Below are 26,939 nucleotides of genomic sequence, written 5' to 3'. Positions count from 1 at the left end.
TTTTTTTTTTTTTTTTTTTTTTTTTTTTTTTTTTTTTTTTTTTTTTTTTTTTTTTAAGCTAGTACACAGTAATAGTTTACTGGGAACCAAAGATCCTTCTGAGGCAAATGAAGCATTTGAAAAGGTAACAGGAAGTCCTACCAAAGCAACATGAGTAAGGGAAGGGAAAGTGAACATGTAGCCACTTCTTATTCAATAAGGCACTTAAAAAAAATGCCTCAAAATCTCACAAGTTTTTTGTTGTTGTGTTTTAAAGACCTCTACCTTGTGTAGAGAAAGTAACCTTGAAATAACTCCATGTATGGACACGATTATTCCAGAGCAAGAAACACCCTACTTCCATCTAGCCTTGGAGTCTGTTCCAAAATAAGCATTCCAACTTCAGAGTTACTCAGGGAAAGATATAAATCCACACCTGACTTTATCCTACAGTAATTCCTAATCACAACATCATAAATAGACCAGGAATTTGAGGGTCTATTTTTCTGGGTGTCTTTTGGCTAAAGGAACCCTTAAACTAGAGCTAGACCAAGCTATAATTAGGGTGACATTTATCCCACTTTCCCATCAGCTAAAGCCTCCACAGCTTAAGTTTGTGTATAGCCTGGGTGCTGCTGAAACTGCAGCTTTTAATGAAAAAGCAAAATAATAGAAAATTGAAAACAAGGTCATATTCCCTACCCCTGACTAACATAATGCTGCATGTAGCTTAAGAGTTGCTCTGTAATGAGGACACACACACTTGAATTATGCAGCTCAACAAATCTGTCTCAAAATTGGATGGCTTTACTGCATTGCTGGCTTGTAGCAATGCCAGTCAGATGCAGACAGGCAGACTTCTTAACCTTCTGTCTGAGAAGATTAAATCCTTAACAGAGTGTTTTCTGCTCTCCCCCTTCTTCCTCTTATTCCCCCATCTTTTAAAATAAATAACAAAAGAACCATTAACAATCCATCTAAAAGGGAAATTCCATGTTCTAGCATTTCTAATACAATAAGTAGGCTGGATCTCCAATGATACAGACCCAAGTATCGTCTTACAAAGCTGACAAAACATGAGTAGTAGGTAAACAAGATCCTCCCATACCTTCATAAATAACACGGCAAAGGACCAAATATCTTCCTCCTGTGCAAGCTGCCCGTATTGAACAGCTGCAAGGAATTCTTATTGTATGTAAAAACAAAAAATAAGGAATTCTTATGGTATGTACAAACATAAAAATCTAAATTAACCAAACCCTTATGAGAGCATGTAACTGCCACTAGTTTGAAAAATGAGCAAGGTCATTCAGTCAAATGATTTTATTTTTGTTTATGATCAACTGCTTTATATGGCTTTACCAAATATAGAAACATTACCCCATCTACAAAGGCATTCTTTTTAAAGACCGTGCTTTTGGGAGACAAATAGAATTCTTCTTTCCTCCTAAAAAATCTTACCAAATCTGTGTTAGAAAGATCCAAGAAACGTCAGACAGGAAAAAGACCAACCAACCACATTCTAGACTAAACTAAATATAACTTAACTGCACTAATTCGAGTGGTTTTGGGAAATCAATGCAGAACTTTATTTAAAAAAATAATCCTTTTTTCATCTTAGAATTCTAGGATTATTTAGTAACTCTGGTTAAGCTACTGATTGTCTTTGATTCCCTACATAAATTTTAAAAGACAGTTGAGAAATACTGTTCTAAAATAAGCCATGTCTACAGCAAGGCAGGCAATTCTTTTAGAAACTATGAGCAAACGTCTGATTAAGATGACAAGCCACATGGAAACTACTTCCAGAATCAGACTTAAAGGGCACTGTTACCAACCAAATTTGGCAGACAAGGAATCATGACGAACTGCAAAGGCACGCAGCAGTGTAATAAAAAGTAGGGAATCATCAGCACGTAAGACAGCAAGCACTTGTGTCAATTCAGTGGGGGCAAGAACATAAGCAGGACAAATTCTAAGCGTTAATGCTGGATTCAGATAAGTGGCACTGTGCCATAGTGGGAGTGGAGATGGCTCTTCTGTTTACAGACCACTCGACATAAACAAGTCGTTATCGGTAAGGCAAAGTATCTGGCTATTGCAGATATCTCTTTCGGACATCTACCTGTCAAGTGCAGTTTCATAACTGTTTTAATAGGAACAACAGGAAGCTTAAAAGAAAAAGAGCTAAAATTTAAGGCTCTATACTTTCTTAAAATCTATGTTTAAGGTCAGAACTCTTACAGAGATCACCTTACAGCATTTATCGCTAGATAACAGTAAACATCTGGCCTTATCTGTAGATAACCACTGATAGATTTGGTATTTTTAATTCACGGTTATCCCTATTTAAGATCACTGCGCCTTCAGACTAGTCTTTATGCTAAGAGAGTGATGACTGAAATTTTGGCTCGAGCAGGAAAGCCAGCATTTATAGCTAATTTGTCAAATATTACCGGAAGCTTAATTAAGTCCCATTTCTATTTCAGGGATGCTAAGATGCACTAAGTACAGCTACATTAACTTGGGAAGGGGACAGTAAGAAATAAATTATACTTTGCCTTATGCATCAACTGGATCTGTTAGTAGTGCGACATCAAACAAACCCAACCAGCCAGCACACTGAGCTTCCTTAGAGAAACACGACCAAATTCAGAGCTCATACGAGAGGTTTAAGCTCCTTTTTTGTCCCAGTGCAGAACAATCTACCGAGCTGGCGTCGGCGGCAGAACTGAACTCGGTCAAGCGCTGCTTCCCCGAACCAGCTATTCCCATGTGCACCCCGACACCAGTCACCCCGCTTCTGAGACAGGAGCCCCGGCTGAAGCGCAGGACGCCCGGAGCCGCGCCGTGCCCGTGGGTCCAGGCGCTGCGGCGGCTGCAGGGGCGGCCCGACCGGGATGCGGCTGGGATGGGGCCGGGATGCGGGGACGGCGATCGCTGTCAGAGACTCGCTCCGTGACACGGGGACCGACCCAAGCGAGCCCCGACCCCAGCGCCGCCCTCCGCCGCCAGCAGGGCCCGGGGGCTCTCCCTCAGCGCACACCCAGCTACCCGCCCGCCCCGCCGCAGCCCCGGCAGGTGCGGCCCGGCCCGGCCCGGCCCCCCGAGCCGCCGGGGCCGCTCCTCCCCTCGCCCCCGCCGCAGCCCCCGGCCCGCCCTCCCTGCGGCGCGTCGGCGGGGCCGGTGGGCAAGGGGGGCGCCGGGGACAGCTCCTACCTGCGGCTCCTACCTGCGGCTCCTGCGGCGGCCGCCAAGGCCAGGCAGAGCGCGGGGAGCAGCGGCGGCGGCGCAGCGCGCATGGAGAGCGGCCCGAGGGAGCGAGCGAGCGGCCCCGGCCCCCCCGCGGGAGCGCAGTGACGGGCCCGCCGCCCGGCGAGCATGACGGGAAATTCCTGGGCACCGGCGGCCAACGCCAAATATGAACATGGAGCCGGGAATCTCTCGCCGCCCGCCCGGCGGGGCCCGGCAGCGCGGGGAAGCTGCCGCGACCCCGTTCCGTCCCGCCGCTGCGGCACGGCCGGAGCGCGCCGCCCCTCGGGCTAAAGGTGCGCTCCGGACAGGCCGAGGGAGCGGCCCCTCGCCCTTTTGAACTGACGGTCCCGCAGTTCCGAACCACAGCCCCGGCCCGGGTGTTCTGGCCGAGGGGAGGCAGCCCCGCCGCGACCCTCACCGGACTGCGCGGCGCCGGCGGGAGCGGGGACAGCGCCGCGGCGGCTCCGGCTCACACCCGGAGTCAGCTCCTGCCTTCAGCACCGGCCGCGAAACTACGACAGCAGCTAGTGCCGGGCTTCAAAAAAGTGGAGAAATGAACGGCATCGAAATTCTTTCTCCTTCCGCTCGCCTTTCACAGGGAACGGGTATGAGCAGGGGGGGGCACATGCATGTAAATAACACCCGTCTTTGCTCCTCCTGCCACGCACCCCTTCAAATCGTCACTAAAACAATTTAAAAACAACTGACTATAATAACAGGGGGAAAAAAAGCCAGTGTTTTCTGTTTGTCTATCAAAATCCCTTTGAAGATTTTTTTTATAGCTCAAAATATAAGAAATAAGCTGAAAGCACAAGGCTAAGACTCTTCACCCCGTCCTTTAACAGGTCAGACGATGTGACATGTCCACAACTTAGAAATCAAGGTTATGCCTCTGCACTGCCTGTGTACAAAATTAGGGCAAAAGTCAAGCTGACAGACAGTCAAGTGAAGCTCAGCTGTGCGTGTGTGTCAGCTCAAGGCAGCACCCGCTCAAATCCTAACAAATATTAAAAATTAGTTAGGTTGCTGTGCCAAATTAATCTTCCCCTCACCCCCCAGATGAAAAAAGTCCGAGACATCCAAATATCTAGAAGGTGAAACACATATAAAAACCCCTAATAAACCTTTAATTTGAGTCTGGTTTGGTTTTTTGTTTTTACAGGATAGGGTGACAAATTACAACAAAATCTGATTTTTCTCAAATGTTCAGGTATTATACACATTCCCCTCTGTCTTGCAGGAAGGGATACTGGTCAACTTAACAGTTTAAGGTAAAATTAGCTGCATAATAGTACATATTACAATAATAAAATGTACAGTGTTTACAAGAAATATATTTTAGAAGCAAGATTGATGCATTTGCATCGAGGCAACCTTTTAAAATGCCACAACTATTTTTACATTCACTCTTGCAACAGGTCACAAGATGGGGTCACTAAGGTCAGGTTAACAAATCACTATGATGCACATCAAATACAACAAAATTAGTTTATATACATATATATAATACATATACATGTATATTATACATATACATAATATGTATATAGTAAAACTCATCAAAATCTACCAGACCTGGCACAATCTACTTACCCATCAAAAATATGTACTTGTCCTTGGTAAGTAGAATTCTGCATGGCTGATTATATATTATATATACTCATTCATTAGCATCTGAGACATAAAACTGAGGATTCAAAACTTTTCTGTTAACAAACTCTCCAATAATAAACATGGTGCCCACAAAAGCACAAAGGTAAGGCACAATAGGATTTCCTGTTGCAGAATAGTGTGCATCATGTTTACTTAATCATAAGAAAAACGTGCATTATTTGTGCAAGTTCATGCTGCAAATCCATCGTATCTACAAAGTAAAGTGAGTTTCAGTAAAATTTGTGGGACCGGTGTGCTCCCAGTCTCACCTCCTACAGAATGTTCAGCTGGATAAGCAGATAAAATTGTATGAGTGGGGATTAGTAAAGCCAATAATCTTAGATTTGCAACTAAGCTTCTCAGCAACAATTTTGTATTTCTAGGTAAAAGTTAGTAAATTTACAAGCTTGGAACCACAAGATTTACTGTCAGGTGTACTAGTTTTCATCACCCGAAATTGTTGCAAGAAACTATGTACCTTTTAAGATTTTAACAGGTTTATTAAAACACGTTATAATGTACTGGGAATGTCACTTAACCCCAATGGTATTTTGTCACAGCCCTGACAATTGTAACAATAAATACAGCTTTTCACAAAATATTTTTCCAGTATCTGCCAATTGCTTCTTTATTGCTCACAAATTTGAATTCATTACAATTGGTATCAGACCTTTCACATAAAATCAGTCAGGCATTTTAATAAAAAACCTATAAAAGATATTTTACCTGTATCCAACACTTTTAGGTATTTGGCCTCTTGTCATGGTACAGCCAAAATAATATAAAACATTAGGTTTTGAATAAAATAGGAAGCTTATTTGCTGCTTCGATGCAGACATCCTCACAGAACACAACCATTTTTGCCACCACCAGCATTTACATTTATATACAAAACCCCGTACATCCACATTCAGTTTGTTTTCCCTCATAATTATATGCAACCACTTATGCCAAACTCACTTTCCCCATACCCCAGCTGCAGAAGAAGATTCTTATACAGCAACAAAAAACTAATGTTGACTGAATTTTTTTTTTTTTTTAACTTATTCACCATCAGGAACTGTAGGTTGTTACAAAATACCCACAAGATTATTTCACAGGAGACTATGGGAATACAGGAAGTCTTCTTTTCTCCATGCTTTTGTATTATCAAAAACACTTCTTGGTGCAAAAATACAGTCACCACATCTGCAAATGTATAATGAATTCGGTAGTCCTCATGCAAAACTTAAATGCATTGGTTTACTATAGCCCCGGAAAACTCTGTGAAGCAACTTTTTTCTTTTTCTCTTTTGTCAGCTCAGTGTTACTGCCTCATTGCTAAGTCCCTTTGGAAACAAGATTTCTGGAACGTTCAAACTTTTATTTAATTCATTGAAGTATTACATACAAAAAGCACTAAAAAAGGAAGACGGCAGCCAAACAGGAAAATTCCTGTTGCAAGTAACAGTCCTAGCAGTTGTAGAAAGTCTTCTCAGGAACTTCCCTGAGAATTAGTTGTGCCTGTTCGAAGACGCAGATGTGACATAGAGTTCATGTGTTTGTTTGATGGCTTCAGTGGAGTGTTACAAGTAAGAGCCTGGGGAAAACGATGATGATACCGATCTAGTCGCAGATATTTTACTGTTACCAGCTTTCCTACGAGGCAAAGAAATAGGAAAAGAGAAACCTTCTAGTTCACTACTGTTATATTTTGCTTTGGGATGTTAAACACAAACATGTCATTACATCAAAAGTAGTTTACCAGGTTTTTTGTTACTGTTCAATACTTTGGATATAAAACATTTTTAAAAACTCCAACTTCACCCATCTTCTGTCATTTCTACCCGCATTTTGTTACAAATTCGCATTCCTTACCATCAAACCAAGATCCATGTAATGCCTTGAAAGCCTTTCCAGCATACTCCGGAGAGAGACACTTGACATATACACAGCCCTAAAGTAAGAGAGAAAGGGGTTTGGGTTTTTTACAAGTCCAGTAGAAAAGGATGAACAAAGTATTGAGATGTTACTAGAAAGACAGTCACCTCACGTGAATTTTTGTCAACAGCAATATGAACAATTCCATCATTATCACTGCATTTCTCCAAGATTGCTTCTTGAATTGCTAGATGCCAGTGATCACCTATTTCCCTAGGCAAACAATGAAAGATTTAATTAGGTACATAATTTTTTAAACATTTACAACAATCTCGTCCTGCCTCACTGAGTCTGGTTTCTGGGCAACTTGACATAATTTACTGGTATATGCCTACGGGGCAGATTTAGGGCTTTTACTACTGCATATAGAGTAAATTGTGTATTTAGAAATTTCAGCCCTAGGAATCAAAAGGAATAATCTGTATGTGGGGAGTGGGGCATTGTCCTAAAATGGGCTTATGCAAGTGATGTTCGGACTGATATTAAAAAAAACCACATTTCTGTCCAGTACAGTAACCGGTCCAGAACACACACCAAAGTTTAAGTCTGCTGCTGTGATCTGAGGGTTCACAATGTACAAGTGAACAAACTGGACAAGTTGTTCCCTTGGTAAGTGTCCTGACTTTTGGCAATAGAAAGATGATTATTTACTGCGCTAACACTGATAAATACAAAGTAACTGGTACATTCCCCAGATGACTCTCAGGTCAAGAGAAAAGACCTCTATTATGGGGCTGCTTCTACCAGGCACTGGCATATCGCCAAAAACATATTTAGTCATAACTCTTAGTATACTTCTAACGTAAGAGCAGCTAACTAATTTTGTTAAGCATACCTTGCACCCACAGCAAATGTCAAAACAGTATGCCAATCTAATCATGTATAGCAGTACATTCTCTGTTTCAGGTGCACAGTGATAGCATTCAACCTTTTCAGATTGTGGGACAAGAACATAAACCCTTCTTCCTCTAATGACACAAACAGTTGGATAATACAGTCTGTCTTGCACTGAGGGTTTTGAATTTTGTTTGTTTTAAGATAACTCCAAGGGTGTGATAAAAAGTACTTCCTTCAGCTGCGATCCTCTGAAAGACAGCTCATAGAAGAGGAAGATTTGACAGGATGAGGGGGTATAACCTATGTGTTAGTCCCCAACTCCTTGCATGATCTAGTCCACAGCCAGAGGGAATGTAACAAAATAATAGAGTGGATGAAGCTTTAAAAGACTTCAAAAAAATTCCTTAATTCTTAGCACGTGAAACAAGGCTTGTTACAGTACATACTTCAGAATTACACATAAGCATTAGAAGCCAGTATTTAGCACTAATTTGTTCCCACTAAAAAAATCCATTTGCTTCAAAATTAGGCAGTTACAGTGCCATAAAGTAGTAAGTGATTTAAATTCAGCCTTTTAAATGCAAATTGTGCAAGCTCTATAACAGACTAAATACTCCAGAATACTTAACAATACAAAATTAATTGAGAAAGACCAGTCATTACTCCAAGTAGTTTGACTAAATGCAGTGCTCTTCAAGAAGTGAACCAAAGATACAGTGCAAGACAATGGAGGACAGAAGACAGACAATAAGGATTTTTAATCTCTTCTCACAGATGTTAAGAGAAAGATCATCTTTGTTCTACAATCGGTTCATTTCTTTTAAGGTTTAATGTTTCCTCACTTCTTCCAAACCGCTCTCAGAGGAAAGAAATGGCCTCTTCCAAAAGAATACAGAAAGAAAACATTTACTTACATAACTGGATCAAACATATTGCGAATCTTCAGACATGGTGTCAAGCTGTTCGGTGGTGAATTTCTTCTATCTAGATGAAATGCTACAAAATAAAATAAAGTTAAAACTAATTATTGACATATACCATTGAGCTAGCAAGTGTCAACCTAATACATTAATACCTTTCTGGATTTACTCAATAGAAAGTTTCCTTCACTTAGAAAAAAGTTTTAAGCATGTTAAGTTTCCCACAGTATTATACCACACTGAAGAAAACGTACCATACTTAATTGAAGTTTTTTAGACTTACAGCTTCTGTGTTTAAAGCACTCTCTTATGTCCAGGCCACAATACATGGAAGGAATTCAGGGTATTTTAAAAAATACCATATACTTAAGAGAAAGGATTTGCGTTACATCTCCATGAAAAGACAGATATACTTAAACCCTGGAGCAAATTTCTGGAGCTGCATGTTAACCATTCAGTTCTAACTGCTTGATGAAATTTCAATTCTTCCACTTTTGGGGCAATTTGCTGCCCATCTGACTAAGAAATAGGGAGCCGTTTAGATTGATGTTGCATTGTATTTGTACTTCAGTAACATGTCAAGAAGACCCTACAAGGACGGAGCTTTTGTAACCCTAAATGCTCTACACACATGATCATCAGCTTGCAAAAATCTGAAATGAAACACAGCAGAGCATAAAACAAATGTAAGAAGAAAGATGGAAATAAAAAATAACAGAGTAACTCTTTCAAAGCTAAATAGTGTAATGAAATACATTCTGGAGTTCTAAAATATAAACTTCTCTAAAGTTCACAAGTTCTACTTGAGGGAATTGCAACAGAAGACTGGACCGTGAGAAAAGGAGTCAAGGAGTCCCCTTCAGATTCAGATAAGGCAGCTCTGTGCCCTGAGAAGGGCCAACAAAGTAGCAACAGAAATGAAACGGGATGACCTGGTAAAACAATCTTCAAGGCTTGAAGAAAGTTTTACTTTAAAGACTTGAGATAAGGAGATTCAAGAGTTTAAATGAAAGATTAAAAATCTCAACAAGGCAAAATCTTGTTCCAAACTGATGCTAATGCTTCTCCTTTGCAATCCCTACTTTACAAAAATTTGACAGATTCAAGAGTTACATTCCCAGGGTCAGAAGTCTCAGTTTTGGGCAGATGTCTGTGCTTCTTACTGCTGACCTTTCAAGTATATCTAAAATACATGAACACTGCTGCTCTTCTATATGTTACCAGAACAAAAACCGTGTCACATATAAGAAATTCAGTCATGTGGAAGACATTGCTGGTGAAAGACAAGCACCAACCAAGAGAAAATTCACTGCCTGCAGATGTGGCATAGACAAACTTGCTTCTTATGTAAATTCCTGAGGCAAAATACAATTATCAACTAGAAATTAGAAAAGGTGGCTTCCAATTCTAATATTGAACATACTGCAAGTTCCCCAAATAACTAAAAATGTTCTTACTAGTATATACTCACGCACACACTCAGAGTGCAAGTCACCAACACCTGTATCAACTACCGGTTTTTTTATTGGGAATAGATTCCTAAATATGCTGGTGACACTACATCCATCTCTGAGCTGCCTGTAGTTTAAGGACAAGTCCTTTTTCAATAGCACATGGTTTTGTAAAGTTTTTTGCCCCTAATTAAAAATTATACATAGGGTATACAATAAAAACTTTACAGAACTAAGTAACATTGAAAAATAAATGGACTTACCTTACTCATGTAGTTTGGCTCCAGCAGATCAAGGGAGGGGGGGGGTGAAATGTCACCAGCATATTGTACACTGGGGCACCACACCATAGTGGAGAAGGTGATCTGGGGTGGCCTAGTCATGGACCTGGACCTGAAAAGGTGTGGGGTTGAGGAAATTATGTGCTGATTGTTTATAGCTAGGTTTATTCAGCACATGGTTTCAAACCAAGGATAAAGAATGGTAGTTATTTTCAGACGCTTAAGGCCCAGAGGAGCAACATTTCTGCAAGCTGTTTATGAACTCCAAAAAATTCATAATGAGATTTATGGCAGCAGCTACACCACTGAGCTATGCAAGAGTAACTAAATGGGGAATTCACCCTTTAGCGTCAACACCTGTATAAACCACGCTCTGCCTGTTCCAGTTTCTAATAATTTTGATGTCCTTTTGACTGGAAGATCTCAGGTGCTTCAGGTGATGACTTCAGCCAGCGCACACCACCAGCACAAAACTAAAACTACTACCAACTTAATGTAACATCCTACTGGTAGAGCAAGTATGCCCAGGGCAGTGCAGGATATGAAAATAAAGACGAACTCTGTTTTTTCTCAAAAAACCATTTCAAAGTCATTGTAAATGAAAAGTAAGTTTTTCAGCTCAGATGGAGGTTTTTATGTATAAGGGTTAAAAATGACCATGGAAGTCAGTGAGTTATAAAATTAATGCTAGAACAGTAATAAACATTAAAATATATACCAGAAAAAAAGGGTATACAACAAAAAGGGTATACCAGAAAAAAGGTGAGCCTAGAGAAGACATAGGTAAATTAATGCTGCACCTACACAGAAAAACTCAAAACAGCATAGTTAACAGGTGTCTCTTGACCTTCCTTACACATCTGTAACAATTAATTCTCCTCTCTCCCAAAAGAGAAATTTCTATGATAAAGCTGTTCAGATTACAGTACTGATTATTTGAAAATTTACACTAGTGTGGAGCATACAAAATATTCTCCTCACAATTAGGGCATAAGTAGACATTCTTGCAGGACAACAGTCTAAGCTACACACTGAGTAAGCACCTTTTTCTAAATAGGTCTCAAGAGTAAGACTTACAAGATGAGGGTAAAAAGGTAAAGATGAAAGAGGAAAGCAAACCCACAACTTCATACAAAAAGTCATTGATAAAAAATTTAGGATTTTCATAAATTCCCCTTGGGGACTACTGAGCACCTTCAAGAAAAGGAAGCTACTTGTTATTTCATTCATAGTGTACTTTGTTTTACTACATTAAACTGAGTATGACTGTATCATACCAGATTCAAAGAACAGCAGCAGCTAAAAACATGCTTTCATCAACCTCTTTAGCACTGTGACTGGAATATGTCTATGATGGAAGAAGTGGCTCTTGCACTGACTTCAAAATGAACATTTAAGTTTTCTATGCCTCTTAAATTACTAATAAATTATTGCTAAAGGAATTCCTGAGTATTATCCCCAGGGGTTATAAGAAAGCCCAAAGGATCTTTAGATGTGGATTTGATGCATCTGATAAGGCTGAAGACTCACATCAAATATAGGTAACCGTGTTTCTGAAGAACAGATTTTTCAATGTTAAGCCACAGATCACTGTAATTTATTAAGTACTAACTCTTCTTATCAAAGGCAAGAACAAAAAGATAAAACAATTAGCTGAAAATGTTGAAATTATGCACTTCCACTCAACACGAGGTTCTTCAGTAAGCATGAAAGATACCAAAATCAAAATCTCACCAAGGACAAGAGCATGGTTGACTTGGGCTTTAACACAGTTAAGTTTGGCTAAAGCTTGGGACAGATGCAGCATTTTACAAGCATCATGAAAACCAGAGTCTTCTTGCAATAGTTAAAGAGTAGAGTTGGGGGGTTTGAAGGATGGGGGGTTTGTTTGATTGTTTTTGTTTGGAGAAAGGATTATGTTTTCACAAGCTATTGAGGAAGGGTGTCCTTCACATGAGGTAACGGGTTATCTTCCATGCTGCAGGATGAAATATCACCCTAGATGTGGTACTTCAGAGAAGTCTTTATCTCATCTCCAGAGCTGTCAAGGAACTTTAGCTTTTGCTGTTAGCTTAGCTACACTGGAGCTCTGCCTCCCTAGTTTTTTTTATCAAGGGCCTGACAGGACAATTGTATCTGTTCTTTCAAAAGCAAACTGAACACACTAGGAATGTGGGGTTTTCTCCATTGATTTAATTAAATTACACCTGACACAATGAAGATTGTTTCTTGATTGACTATCCTCTCGTACACTGTTTACAACACATTGTATTTACCTACCCCTTATTTTTTTTTCAAATACATCTACTGTATCCAGTAGATAATATTTCAAAGGAACTGCACCAGAATTTATTCTGATCTAGTAAAAAAAACCCACTCAAATTGTCAAAACACAGGCTGCATCCTAAAGGACTGGACAGAATGTCACAGTGATGCTTAAACATGCTGCTACCAGACAACAGAGCTTAGATCTCATGCGTGCTCCAGGTCCCATAGTTAAAATGCATGCTATCATTTACTGATATCCTAGTACATGCAGACAGTTCAAGAGGCTTTCTTCTTCAATTGCACATCCTCAGGTGTTGTGCTCAGCACTATTAGATCTCACAAGGTAAAAAACCCATGACCTTGAAATTTATTCACAGGATTCAAACCCAAGAATTCGTTATGATTTTCTATGCAGAGAGTCTGTTCAGGGCCTAGCAGTCTTGGAGAGTATTTAGATTTAAGAACTTCTATATTCATACATCAAAACTGGAGTATGAACTTAGCTGCAGTTGATGTAAAATTCCAAAAAAGGAAGAAAGTGACACATCATGTAGAATTCCTAACATCAGGAAAGAAACAGCTGTGCAAAAAGTTGGAGACTTATGCAATGGAACTATTTCAAACAGTCATTTGAAAACAAGGAGCACAAAATAGAGAGAGCTTTTGCATATGAAAATTGCCTTTGCCTGCTGACTACCAAGAGCCCAACTGACTGCTGTCAGTTCAGCCACACTATTTCCATGCCCTTCTGATGGTGGCCACGTATACAATTTCAGTTCTTCAAAGATATTTGCTAAACTGCAAACATAGCAAGAAAACTAGGAAAATTGCTATGAAAATGACAGAAACAGAATGGATTTTGATACGTTCTATTCAATAGAAAGCAAAGAGTTTAAAGTGCATAATTCTATGATAATAATAATAATAATAATAATAAATAACACACAGATAATAGCCACAGATGAGAGATTAGGTTACTCTGTCCACATTGGCACTATGCTAAAGTAGTATCAGATGCTCAAATTTGGATGGTACGTAACAGTAACTCCTACAGTAGCTATCTTTCTGGGAAGTTTTGGAAAGTGCTGTTCTGTTGAATATTTCCAGTGTGTATTCCATGAAGCAAAGCACCGCCTGAACTATCGCACACTGAGAAGTCATCCAGGTGAAGGAAAATCCAGTCTGATTTCTAATACAGGACTGAATAATCATGGCATGATTATATTGCAGTCAAACAGGACAAGAAAAACAGAGCAAATGAGTAGCAAATTAGAACTAGAATGTCATGTTTCACAGCTTGTATTGAGCAATAAACTACATATATACATATCTTGTAGAAACTATGCTCAATTTAAATGAGAGATGGAACAGAGACAGCCATTGACAAAACCCACCACTTCTTTTTTGTAAAGCACCTGCACATCCCTAATGTACACTGTCCTAGAAAGCAAAGGATCTGCAACTCTAGTAATAAAGTTAATAAACACATCTTACTAATGAAAACTGAGAAACTGAAATCAAACAATACAGTTAACATAGCAGAATGCCACATTATTGCAAGACAATGACTGTAGTACCTCAAGTCTGCAGTAGGATTCACAAGGTATTTTTTGAAAAGCAGCCCTCATTTTGAATTATTTAAAATAAGAAACGTAATGCTAAACCCAGTAGTATAACTCTGGGAAGAATGTAATGACATCTCAACCTTTTGCACAGTAAAGCAAGAAATGGGTCCCAAGACTACTAAGATCCTCATCAGTTAACACACCAAATATCTGCAAATGCCTCAAAATATTTGGCTTCTCATACTGACAGAGAGAATTAGTAATTTTTCCTTTAAACTTAGGAAAATACAAAATTTACGAGCCAAGGGCTGAAAGCCTACACAGAACTTACTAAAACATGCAATTGGCCTGGGACAAAACCAGAATGTTAGCAGTACTTGTACTGGAGTGATCAAGTTTGGTAAAGCGTAAAATGTTTCAAGCCATAAAGAAGCTATTTCTATCTGTCTTTGGAAAGTAAATCACATCGGAAAGAGTTGCTTTAAACTGTACCCTTTTAGGAGAAAGAATAAAAACATTGTTTCTTAAAAATAAAAATGTATACCAGTAAAAAGTAGAAGAAGGAAACCTATTGGTACTTGCATTAGTTAAACTAAGATCAAAATTAACATACTCCAGGTGAACAGAAATGCAGTTGCTTGCCAGTGAGAATTTTTGCTTAAGTAGGAATAGGCAGGGCAAAATGTCTGCTTTTTAACTAGGCTTTTTTCATCATCTACTCCAAAGCCATAGAAGTAACACACAATACTACCTTGATAACATCCAACTGAAAAATCTGAACAAAAAAGTGGAGAAGCAATCGCTCTCCATGGCCATCAAAATAAGCTAATGAAATTATAAACTAGGATTCTACACAGCTTTTATTTTAGTCCAACTGGAGAAATAATATGGCATTATAGAGGAACATAAGGGGAGAGACTCTTTTAAAAAGTCACAGCATTTATACAATTGGCCATAAAGACTGTAAGCATTTGCCTTCACACTCAGGCACAGACAGAAATGACCGTTCTTTTTTTACTGCAAACCAGAACTCAAGGCTTACAGTTTCAACTTTCACTGACCAAAATAAAAGTAAACCACCCCAAAACCTGAAACTTAACATGAAGAAATGCAGAAAGAAAAAGAACTAGGAAAATATGACCACAGTCGAGAGACAATTGCAAACTCACTAGATTCCTGCCACACGGTTTCACAATAAAGCTAAAAAGTGACAGAACACTGCAAAACCCATTTATGACAACAGCCTTCTCTAGTAAAGCAAATGCCTTACACCACAAAGCTTGAAAAACAAATGCACAGCATAGAAAAAACATTTATGACAGAGAGGAAGCACTACTAGATGTTCAAAATGCACGTTCTCCTAATTGAGGAGTCTTTTGTTCCAGTAGGTTTTTTTTCAAAATAAACATCTCTTCCTCCTTACTCCATCTTTAGGTACTTGACTGACAACTTAACAGTAAGAAACTCAAGACTACAAGATACAATTTATCTGTTGTCAGATACAACGAATTACATTATTTCCAATAAGTATAAGGCACGTCACAATTTGACCGACTAAAGAGTATTTTTTTAAAATTCATGAAAAGGAACAAGCAACTCACTCCGGCTACGTGCCCTCTGTGTCTTTCTGCAGTAGCTACAACAGAAAAGCTCATTTGCCTTGAAAACAAGGCAGACACCGAATGCACAGAAAAAGTAAGTCTATAGAACAAGATAATAGAGAAATAGCACTAACAGTTCATAACAATCTTTAAATGTGTGAGAGAAAAAAAGCCTTTCATGTTCAAGCAACAAAGTACCATTTAGAAGTTAGATGCATAAATTAAAACAACTACAGTTGCAAAATATAACTTCAGTACCTTGGCCTTGCCACACTTTCGATGGTATTACTAAAATTTTGTCACATGCTGCAGAAGGTTGCATCCACTTCCAAACCAAGAACTCGGCACCACCTATTCTTCGTGTCTCTGTGCGAATTCTAGATTCATTTGCTGCAAGAAACTCAACGGCTCTATTCCAAACTTTATTCATTTTCCTCCTTAAAAATTGAAGCAAGAAGTACAAAGTTAGCATTATAATAATCTGCATAGCTGACACTCAGCACGTAAGAGAAATCCAACGCTTTTTCCCCCCACCTGTGTCAGTAAGAATCTCCAAATATTACAGTGTGCAACCTACTGAAATTAACTTAGTTAACTCACCCATTTATTTTTACTAATTTTCCCTCTTTACACATAAGGAAATTCATTACTTCTAGTGAGAACATACCTGTCCTGAGGAGGTATTAGAGAATCACGCACATGTAAAATTGGCATGTAAGGCTGCAGCTCTTTATTTTCTGAACATGCCTCACTGTGGCTTCTTAGAACATCTGAAGACACCATAAAAAAAACCACACAAACTGGTAACTATGCCGTTCATGCAAACATTAGGAAAAGTATCAATTCTGGCAATGAACGCCTACTCAAGATCCCTCCCAATTTACTAGTTAAGGTCTTCCGGCATTTTGAAACATTTTCTCCCCCAGCCATGCTGAAGGCAAATTGAGAAAACTAACCAAGCACAGTGCATCCAAGTATCCTAATAACTTCAAAATAAAGGAAGAGAGTTCTTACTCTTGATTGGTATTTTTAAGTGTTAGCAAAGACAGCCATCTTTGAAAATAAAAGGCTTTCCCTCCACCCCAACAAAAATTGATTTCCAGACCAAAAAAATGCAGGAAAATGATAAACACAGGAAAACAGTTCTGATTTGTCTGCCATCTCTGTATTTATGGTGACTACCATACATGAAAGTAATAGAACAATTTAAGTAAAAATGCAGTCCAAAACAGAGCTTAAAAACTACAAACATGAACTATTGCAAACACTGTGGTTTCAAGTAGAAAGGCAGGATTTCAGAACTCAATCATGCATCTATTTTAGCAACATAATTTCTGCTCAAAGTAACTCATTAAAAAGCTGTTTTTTCTATGAAAAACCACTACAGACGGAATTGAGGGCTAACACATTTTTGGAGCGGATATTTTAGATGAAGATGGTTGAAAAAACAGATACAGAAAGCAACACGTCACCATACTTCTAGTATACTTTAAAAAAAAAAAAAAAAAAAAAAAAAAAAAAAAAAAAAAAAAAAAAAAAAAAAAAAAAAAAAAAAAAAAAAAAAAAAAAAAAAAAAAAAGAAAAAAAAGAAAACCATAGCATGTGAATCACACATTTGACCAAGAACTCTAACAGCACAATGACTGGCTACCAAACAAGAAGAAAATATAACTGAATTAATGCCAATTCTTCAAAAGCTTACACATCAGAAGCCATACCTATGATTTTTACCACCATATCATACATCTGCTTTGTTTCTTCTTCCTCTTTTGCCCAACGGTACTTCATGTAGTGTAAGACTCCCCAAACCATTCCTATACCTGCATTAAGATGCATAATACTCTTTAAACAGCATTAGAACATCAGTTATTTAACAATGGTTCCAGGGCATAATTCACAAGTTGGTTGAACTATCTAACAAATACTGTACATTCCAAAGCTAGTGAACTAGACTGTACTTGTTTGTCAGTATTTTACACAGAAACACAAACTCTTCCTTCCACTTTGAAAAGAAGTTACTTTTAGGAAAACATTCACTGTTCTAACAATAGCTTGGTATCTCGTGGGACTGTGAAAATAAAGTTCTTATTCCTTCTTCTATCTTGCTGAGGGCACCAATACCCCTGCAATCAATTAACAATATAAAAAAAATCGAAACCAAACCCACACACACAAGATTTATAATTACATAGTTTGTTTCACATATCAGTGACCGCAAGGCAGTCTTAACTGATATATCAGACAGATGGACATCATTTTAGGCCAAAATGAGCGTTAGGGTTAATGACAACACATCTAACATTTATGCAGTAGTTTATTTTTCAAAAGGTGCTTCATATTCATGTTAACTACAGGTGAGACATGAAGCAACTTGCTCAGCATGACTTAGACCAGTGGTTGACTCAGTTTTATCTCCACATCCCAATTCAGTCCTTGAATTGACTGTTATTGAAAAGACAGCAATCTGGGACAGTTCGCCTTTGATTCTTTTGGTTCATCAAAAGGCTACTGAAGGAGGTCTCAAGTCTTCTCCTCATAAGCAAATGATTAAGATACTGGGATAAACAGTTTTTTAAATATTCAATAAGTGCATAAGATGGACTCTGCATCTTCAATATTATTATCCAGCTACATGGAAAGGAGTGAAGTGTCTGCACTCAGCTGTACCCTGTTTTTATGCTGCATAGTTTTCAGTATGGCTCAGAATAAAATAAACTTGGATGAATTTGAACTTAATCAGACAAATATCAAAGACTAATTAGTCTTACTGAAAGATTACATACATTTTTTACAACATACTCAGAGGAAAGAATGTTTGGTGACAATTATGTTAGATATCCAACCTTTCCTAAAACTAGGAAGATCATCTTTTCTGTAGTTACATTTCCAAAGTTCAACAACAGTGAAATATCCTCAAAATTACAGCTATTATGTCTTTTTACTGAGCATTTTGCTTCTTCTAATCAGTTCCATGTGGAACTTTTGAAAGCCACAAGCTATTGCTTTTGAAACAGGGAAAAAGATGGAGTTCCCAAAGAATGAGTATGTTCAGCTGCTTACAGAAGCAGATGATAGCAACCAGTGTGAAGACACAGTGGCACAACAGAAGTGCAAAGCAAACTACATTTTAACCAAGATACTGATAGAAACTCCAAGTTTTATGGTTGAATAACAACTTTCTCTAAACGTGCTGTTTACTTTTCCTTGTGCACTTAGATAAATACAAGTTACAACAAAAAAAGTTTGATTGTTTTATTAACTTACCCAGGAGCAATATTGATAATCTGTGAGTTACATTAACAAACGCACGGCGAAAACGACACCTGAAAGACATCTTTGGACTAGTGGATTCCAGATACTTCACATCTGTCACATTGGTGACATTCATCTCATTAGGGTCATTGCTGAGACACCTATTAAAAAAAATATACAGTACTTATGAGAAAGGATACATTCTCTTAGAAGAAATTTAGCTAAAAAATAAAGACTACTTACTTTATGCCAACATCTTCCCCACTATTCAAGATCCAGTGCAATGTTTTGTTAAGTACACTTTCATATTTTCGATCTAAATTCTGTCAAAATACAATATTAATGAGTAATTTCATAAATAACCAGGAAGTTATCATTCTATAATAAAACTCAGATTCTGCACAGATTTTGCATAAATTCACTGCACAAAGTAAATTTATATATACTATAAGCAATTATCAGACTCACCAGCATCCCTCAAACTAAGGACTGATTGAAAAGTCAAGCCACATTCACTATTTAATTCACATTCTAACTTACAGCAAGAAAAAATTATGCAACCACTAGGTGGCGCTCACTGAAAAAAATCTACTCCAAGAGTAAAACTCCAAACTGATCCAAACGCTGCTGGGAATCGGTCCTATAAAAGCAGTTCCATGCTCTGATCTTTTTAAAGAAGCTTAGGTAAAATTAGGTTGTACTCATATTTTGCAAACAGTTCAGTGTTTTTAAATCAAGAACTGACACTACTGTTTAGATGCTGACTTTTTTTTATTTTTAATTATTTGGTATCATCTCTAATAGGAGAGTATCCACTGCTATCTGAGCTAAGGCTGTCTCCATAGCTCACCTTGCATGTTCTTTTGCACAAAAAGAAAAGCAAAATGGAAGTTACTATTGTATTTGAAATTACACTTCCCAAAAAGATTTATTTCCATCTTTCCTTTGAACCTCACACAATGTAACTGGTCTAGAATTAAACCATAAGCACTTAAAACACCAGTAACTATTTCAGTTTGAGATTAAAGTATGAAAAAATAACTGAACATAGAAATTCTGTAAAGGAGTTATACTACCAAAATGAGAAACTGCAGGGTTAAATGAGACCTCCTACAAAGTGACACATTTTCATATTAAATTTGAGCTTCCTAGCAGACCTAGAACAGTTTTGATAAAAACAGTCATTTATTCAGTGTAACAATCAGTTCTATGGCATCAAATTAATTTTTTCTACAATACATCTGCTTTTAACAGATGTAGATTATAATTTCCAAACCGTAAACTAGTGTTAGCAACTTCTCTGGGATGTTTTCAAACATTCCCTTTTTTTGTCTACTAAGTAAAGGATTGCCAAAATGTAGAATTTCTATAAATTTGTATATTACATATATCAGCTTAACTCCTCCCCGTCCAATCAAAGAAATCTACTCTTAGCCTCTTAAAAGCTTCAAGTAGTTTTCCACTGTAGGGTACACTAATATGGGCTAAAATAAACCCTACAGCTGTCAAGGCAAGGCAAGAGTTATCTTTTATTTGGGGAGTAAGGCAGGAGAATGACAGCAGAGCATGGGATTTCATACTACTACACACCGATCAAATTAAGGCCTTTTTTTTGACCATTTCTACTTGAATGAGTGGCCGAAATCTCCACGCAGCTGCTGTCTGTCAGGCTCTCTGCACAGATCCACACGTCAACCCATCTTCACAAAGAAAGGAAGACAGTATCCTTTATACTAAGTCTCAAGACCCAGTATACTGGTTTCTGGAGAAGCTTCTAGATATTTGAATTTTATACATTTATTATTTTTATGTTGATCAACTATCTCCATCAACCCAAATCATGTCTCGGTGTTTTAATGAAAGGGGAAAAAAGCCTTGCATGCCACTGAAGCACTACTAGCTACACTTTCACTGAAATTAAGCCAGTTTCTTTCACCTTCCCTCTCCTCAAATACTCACTACATCCCCAAATAAAAATATTATGAAGCACATGTTAAAGCCATCAATTCCAAACATTTCCAAGTAATACTAAGTAAAATTTTAGTCAATACATTAGATATGAAACCAGGTCTTACAAACTGTAACTTATACAAATCTTATATACAACCAATTAAAAGTACCTCGTTTGCTTACTTTTAAATATGCAGCTGCCTCCTGGACGGTAAGGTTTCTTTGAATAGAGCTGCCACATTCATGTTCCCCTGGTAAAATGAAAGCTTTTGTTTATTTTGATCGAAAATTACTGCATTATATAAAATAAACTCACCTAAACGCAAGCTTACTGTTAACACAATTTACACAAGCAGCAGTAGCACAGTAATTCTCATAAGTTTCACTAACAATATACAAATTTCTCTGCATAAATTTCTCCTTCAAAGGAAGCCTAAAAACCCTGATGATTCTCAGAGCTGTACAAATCACATCAATACAACTTCATGTACTGCGCAAAAAGCATATTTCAGTATTTTCACCAAAAGTAGAACAAAAGGTGGTACGAAGAACTACGAAAAGGACATTACCACAAAACAGTTGCTGTACCCTGACTCAATTTCTAAATAATTCCCATTTATTATGAAACATATATTACCTTTTACAGAAATCAGGTTCCAGTCACAACACAGCCATAATAGTATTTCAGGCACTATGAAGTTACTATATTTTTAGATTGGTATAGTTATCACAGTAACTCATCACCTGCCTGAACACACACAAAACCCCACTATGGCCTGAAACTGGTGCTTTTACCATCTCCTGATTGTTTTTGACAGTATGCAGAAGTAGTCAGGAAATAAGGTATATGCATAGCATATGATAGCATATGCACAAAGCTATTGCAAGCTATGAAAATTTAAGATACTTGTGCCTATCTAAAATGCAAACCTTTGCTTATATTGGAATACTCTTTAAAAAGAGTAGCTTCAATTTCTAATTCCCTACACAAATGAGAACATTCGATGCAACGTAAGCAAAAATTAGGAAAGGGTAGCAAGTTACAGAGATGCACCTTCATGTCTCATTCACAGTAGGGAGTTACAGAGAACTAAGTGTTTCTGTGAAGTCCTTCTCAGACCGTTGAAGTCTTATTAAAGTACACTTCAACAGATTTAAGTAAATTTTGTCTTGCAAGCACATTATCATAACAGGCATGCTCTTCTCTTACTGTTGGGATCTAGAGACATAGCGACAGCATTTTTAAGAGTGCTCAGATGCTATCTGGCCTAGAAGTGCTGCTGGAACTAAGCCTGTGTGCACGTACGTATGTTCAATCAAGCACCAAGCAGAACACTTTGAAAGATGTTTCACTTGATAATTAACATGCAAAGTCTTAGTCTACTGTAATAGCAAAACTACAGATATCACTGCTGAAAATTGGTACCACTTTTGCCAAAAAACACTCTAATTTCAGAACTCAGCACCTGGATTGGAGTTATAGGTTGTTCTTGTACATAATTTAGGCATTCTTTTTGTACAGTATAAACTCTACAGCCTATAAATTTAGATGTGTAATCATCAGTGATTTCATGTTTCAAGATTAGCAGACCTGAAATAACTATATATCATACTCATAGGGTCTCTGGTGTAAACATACTGTTCTAAATTTGAACTAGTGGAATGAATACAACAAAACCAAAACCTATCTCTGTAGAAGCATATGTACAATCTCAATCAGATATTTAGTTGTATGATATGAGCAAGTCTGATAAGCATGCATCCACTTAAGCTTTTTTCCTTGTTTGGTAAGACCTGAAGTCTTTCTGGGGTCTTTTCAATACAGAAAGAGCACGTCAGTCATACGTTGAACAAAACAGCTTGTGAGATGAGACCCTTCTATTAGGAACTTGTCTTTGGTTGTTCGGGTTTTTTATTTTAAATTATCTAGATAAGTAGAAAAGCCCATTTATGAAATAAATGAGAAAGAATAAAAAGGATTAATAATACCAACACAAGCAAACAAGCAAAACACACAAGCAGGGGATGGTGAAAAAAATGAATTCTTAAAAATAAGTTTCAAGATTCATGCTGGATTTTCATCTTTTGAGAACACAGCATTACCCTTTACAAAAGAACGAAAACTCCCTTAAATAGGGGTCTACTGAATTACTTTAGTAGTTTTAAATTCTAATCTTATTTGCCTTCTTCCAAGAATTATGTTTATGCCGCACATAGCCAGCACACTGACTTCACAGTTTCTGGTCTCATCTTCAGAAACCAGAAGACAGTTTTCTCTCAGTTCTGCTTCCGAAATTTTTTTCAGACTATATTCCCTTTGAACAAGTTTAACAGCTACAAACGCCTTTGCTGCCTGGGCTCTGACAACTTCTAAGGCCCATTGGTTCAAACTTCCCTCACACAATACTGGCAGGGGCATAGAAGAGGAATAAAAACCCCTTTCATCTTGCCTACCACTCTCGAAACAAGTAAGATAATCAGAATTATGGAGTTTCAGTCCTGTACAGAAAGCTATTGGAGATGCAGTTTCTCATTCCAACACATCTGTTGCTGAGGACCATTTAGCAGCTTTCTTCTGAAAAACTCATGAATTTGAAAGCTTACAGAAAGTTAGGCATTTCACGACTCAGACAACCTTCTGTTTTACTGCAACAGCAGGATATTCCTATATGCCATTTCAGTCACTGCTTTAGCTAATAGTTCTGCAAATGAAGGCTTACTTTGAATAACTTACGTACAATCATTAACCACTTAGCCTGGAAACCCACTTTCCATAGTCTGAGCCAAAAATGTTTCCCAGCTGTTCCATTTGAGGCCCTATATCCAGGAATAAAACTGAAGCTCAGACAAAAAAAGCTTTACACAAGTCTGCTGCAAGATACATCCAAGTTTTTTGTAAAAACTGCCCCTCTGTTAACATGTCTATTGCAAGTCTACAGAAAGCACGGATCTTTCTGCTTAAACTTTTCTTGGGTACAGATCACTAATTTCAACTTCAATCAAAGAACCATTCTATTTGCTTTCATTAGGGAGGCAAAAAGTAATATCCCAGCAAGGATCATAAAACTACCCTTTAGCTTATGTTAGTGTACTTGGGCAAGCCACATAAGAAGTTGAGGAGTTGTCCTAGAAATACTACCAAAAAGCAACTAAAGCTTCTAAAGAAATATTTAAGTCTGTTGCCTCAACTGCTTCTCATACAGAAATCAAGTCAGATCTCCTTTCCCATGCAGATTAGAATATTTGAAACTGACTTTCATTTAGGCATTTAACTTATGAACCACAGCATACACAAACAGAAATATTCAAAATTTTAAAAGTACTTACTTTACACTGTAAATAATTTTCATTTGGTACAAAAACCCAGTGGAAATCTAATTCTTCAAGGAAGACATGGATTTAAGCACAGATCTCTAGCTTACAGCTTGATGTGATACAGTCCACCAATACAAAACACAAACAATGTACAAGGTCTCACATTTGCAGGTTACTTACAGCAGGAGACCAAAGTGGGGAGCTGAAGAAAAGCAGGAGCAGAATACATGTTGCAAGAGCAAGTAAGAATGCCCAGTCTCCCAAAGGCAAACTCAGTAGCTGAGTAACACTGCAGAACACCAGAATTCTAAATTGCTTAATTTGTTCAATCACTGGTTAGAAACAGCACCGTATCAATTACCTGAAGAACTTAAGATTAAAGGAGAGTGACAGAACGGAGAGCCTGTGACAGCAATCAGATACAGTAGCTGACACTTGAAATTAATACTAAATATCGTTTAGTGTTTTGCCAGGATTTTCTTGCAGCCATGGATTTAACAGTAAGCCTTATTACACATGAAAGCCTAACTGACCCCTGCATCTCAAGGACCTGTGCTGTCCCTTACCTCAGAAGGAAAACATCTAAATCCAACAGGTGGCCACACTCTAGAGAATGCCAAGCAAAAGAAACTGCTAACTAAAAAGTCCTTTATCTACAAGAAAGGAGGGTAATACCTAAGGGTAGCTGGCTGCTTCTTGTGGATAGAATGGTTAGTTTTATTCATTTTGCAAGTCTGACTGAAAATGGATGTGATCTATTGAAGTCTCTCCATGAAAGACCAAGATATCCAGTAATTAACATATGCCTGAAGAAAGTCTAATTTAAATAAAGCAGGTATTTTGGTTTAGCAGAAATGTTAGGCACTGAAATAGATACTGTCTATAAAAAGCTGCTGTTTTGAAAAATGGCTAAACTATTCATGACAAGAACACAAGAACAGTAACTTCAACTCAGACCTGGATGAGTATATACTACTTCTCCCTTTAGTGTCTTATGAAGTAGACATTACTCACTGTAGGTTTGGCAGACTAGCAATTCTGAGAACAGTGATGCACTGAAGGTAATCTATTTTTATATAGGATAATTAAATAATTTTACATCATATCAGAGCACCACAGTACAGAATAGGTATCTACAGCTGGAACACAGTACATTAAGTCAAGTAAAATTAATGAACTGATAATCTGACTTTTTGTTCCTTCAGACAACTTCATGTTCTACCTTCTAAAAGCCCCCTGACTTGCTCTCCAATTGAAGATGACAAGGCAAGAAACTAGTTCAGTAAAATTATAAGAAGTCTAATAAAACAGAGAGTTACAAACCGAATTTTGAAGGGACCACCTTTATGGTAGTCAAGATGCTGAATAACAGAACAGATTACTTCAAGTTTCCAGCCTGCCTTTTTAATATTAATAGTTATAACATGAACAAATGATTCATAGCCAAGCATTAAATGAGAGAAACTTTTCCAAGTATGCAGAGAGACCTGAAAAGCACCATTTTTACTAAAACTATATTCCTTCTGTCTCTTTCAAAGTGGGGTACTGTGTACACTAAAATCCTGTATCCTTTGCAGATTTCTCTGTTTTATGCCTTTTAAACAGCTTCCAGATATTGTGCCATGTCTACATCAATATGGTATTCAAAAATGGATGCCAGACTTCTTCCTCTCATACCTTAAGAAACTTGGCATTGAGGATAACTTCTGTCTAACTGGAGATAAATTACGTCCTTCTTCAGATGGTATGAAAGCTACTCTTCTGAGAAACCAGGAATTTTCACAATACAGCTTCAGGGTTATCATCTAACCAGAAAGGATGGCTATATTTTTTGAAAGGTAGCATTTAAGATCCTCCTGGTCAGAAATAGACTAACAGAGAGCAATGCAACTCTGAGATCAGGGGAAGAAAGCAGCCGTCCTGGAGCACACAAATCCCTTCTCATAAGGCAGACAAGTAAAGATTTTTATAAGTCTACATGCACTTAAACAAGACCCAGCTAATAAAGAAAATTCCCTTCCTTTCACACATGTAGAAATTAGGTGCCAAACCTAATGCAAGTTTACTGTATGGCCCTCAGAGGGCCAGATGACACACTAAGTAAAAGCAGTAAGCTGTTACACTCTTCAAAAAAACAATGGGAAGCAGCATGACAATGATCAAGTAAGGAAAATCAGCTTGAACGCTGAGCTGAAACATGCTGTATGTCAGGCAACAAAGATGACTATGGGACTGGAGCATCTCTCTTTCAAAGACAGGCTGAGGGAGCCAGACCTGTTCAGCCTCGAGAAAAGGCAACTGAGAGGGGACCTTATCAATATCTGTAAATATCTGAAGGCCAGGTGTCAAGAGGGTGGATCCAGGCTCTTCTCAATGGTTCCAGGCAACAGGACAAGAGGCAATGGGCAGAAACAGATGCACAAGAAGTTCCACCTGTACATGAGCAAGAACTTCTTTACTGTGCAGAGTAATCATGCACTGGAATAGATTACCCAGAGAGGTTGTGGAGTCTCCCTCATTGGAGATATTCCAGAACTGTCTGGACACAATCCTGTGCAATGTACTCTAGGATGACCCTGCTTGAGCAGGGAGGTTGGACCAGATGACCCACTGTGGGCCACTCTGTGATTCTGTAATGTAAACAAAAAGAACTGTGTGGGGTTTGTCCAAACATCTATTTTATGTGCTGCAG

General features: G+C 38.1%; 1 protein-coding gene across 1 annotated transcript in view; it reads right to left on the bottom strand.

The window, feature by feature from the left end:
* Nucleotides 1–5,488: 5,488 nt before the first annotated feature.
* Nucleotides 5,489–26,939, bottom strand: part of LEMD3 (LEM domain containing 3) — a 23,495-nt gene continuing 2,044 nt past the window's right edge. The window contains exons 2-11 of the mRNA XM_027884698.1: nt 21,116–21,183; nt 19,226–19,305; nt 18,995–19,143; nt 17,449–17,550; nt 16,398–16,500; nt 15,989–16,167; nt 8,559–8,640; nt 6,915–7,020; nt 6,745–6,823; nt 5,489–6,525 (exon numbers count right to left, since the gene is read on the bottom strand). Of these exons, the coding sequence (XP_027740499.1) occupies nt 6,362–6,525; nt 6,745–6,823; nt 6,915–7,020; nt 8,559–8,640; nt 15,989–16,167; nt 16,398–16,500; nt 17,449–17,550; nt 18,995–19,143; nt 19,226–19,305; nt 21,116–21,183 (1,112 nt within the window). The 3' untranslated portion in view covers nt 5,489–6,361. The remainder of the gene's footprint in view (nt 6,526–6,744; nt 6,824–6,914; nt 7,021–8,558; nt 8,641–15,988; nt 16,168–16,397; nt 16,501–17,448; nt 17,551–18,994; nt 19,144–19,225; nt 19,306–21,115; nt 21,184–26,939) is intronic.

Source organism: Empidonax traillii, unplaced genomic scaffold, assembly GCF_003031625.1.
Source record: "Empidonax traillii isolate 1590-97213 ecotype Southwest subspecies unplaced genomic scaffold, ASM303162v1 scaffold153:size895095, whole genome shotgun sequence".
In the NCBI taxonomy this organism is placed as follows: domain Eukaryota; kingdom Metazoa; phylum Chordata; class Aves; order Passeriformes; family Tyrannidae; genus Empidonax; species Empidonax traillii.
The sequence above is the reverse complement of the archived record's forward strand: the minus strand, read 5'-3'. Positions and strand labels throughout refer to the sequence as shown.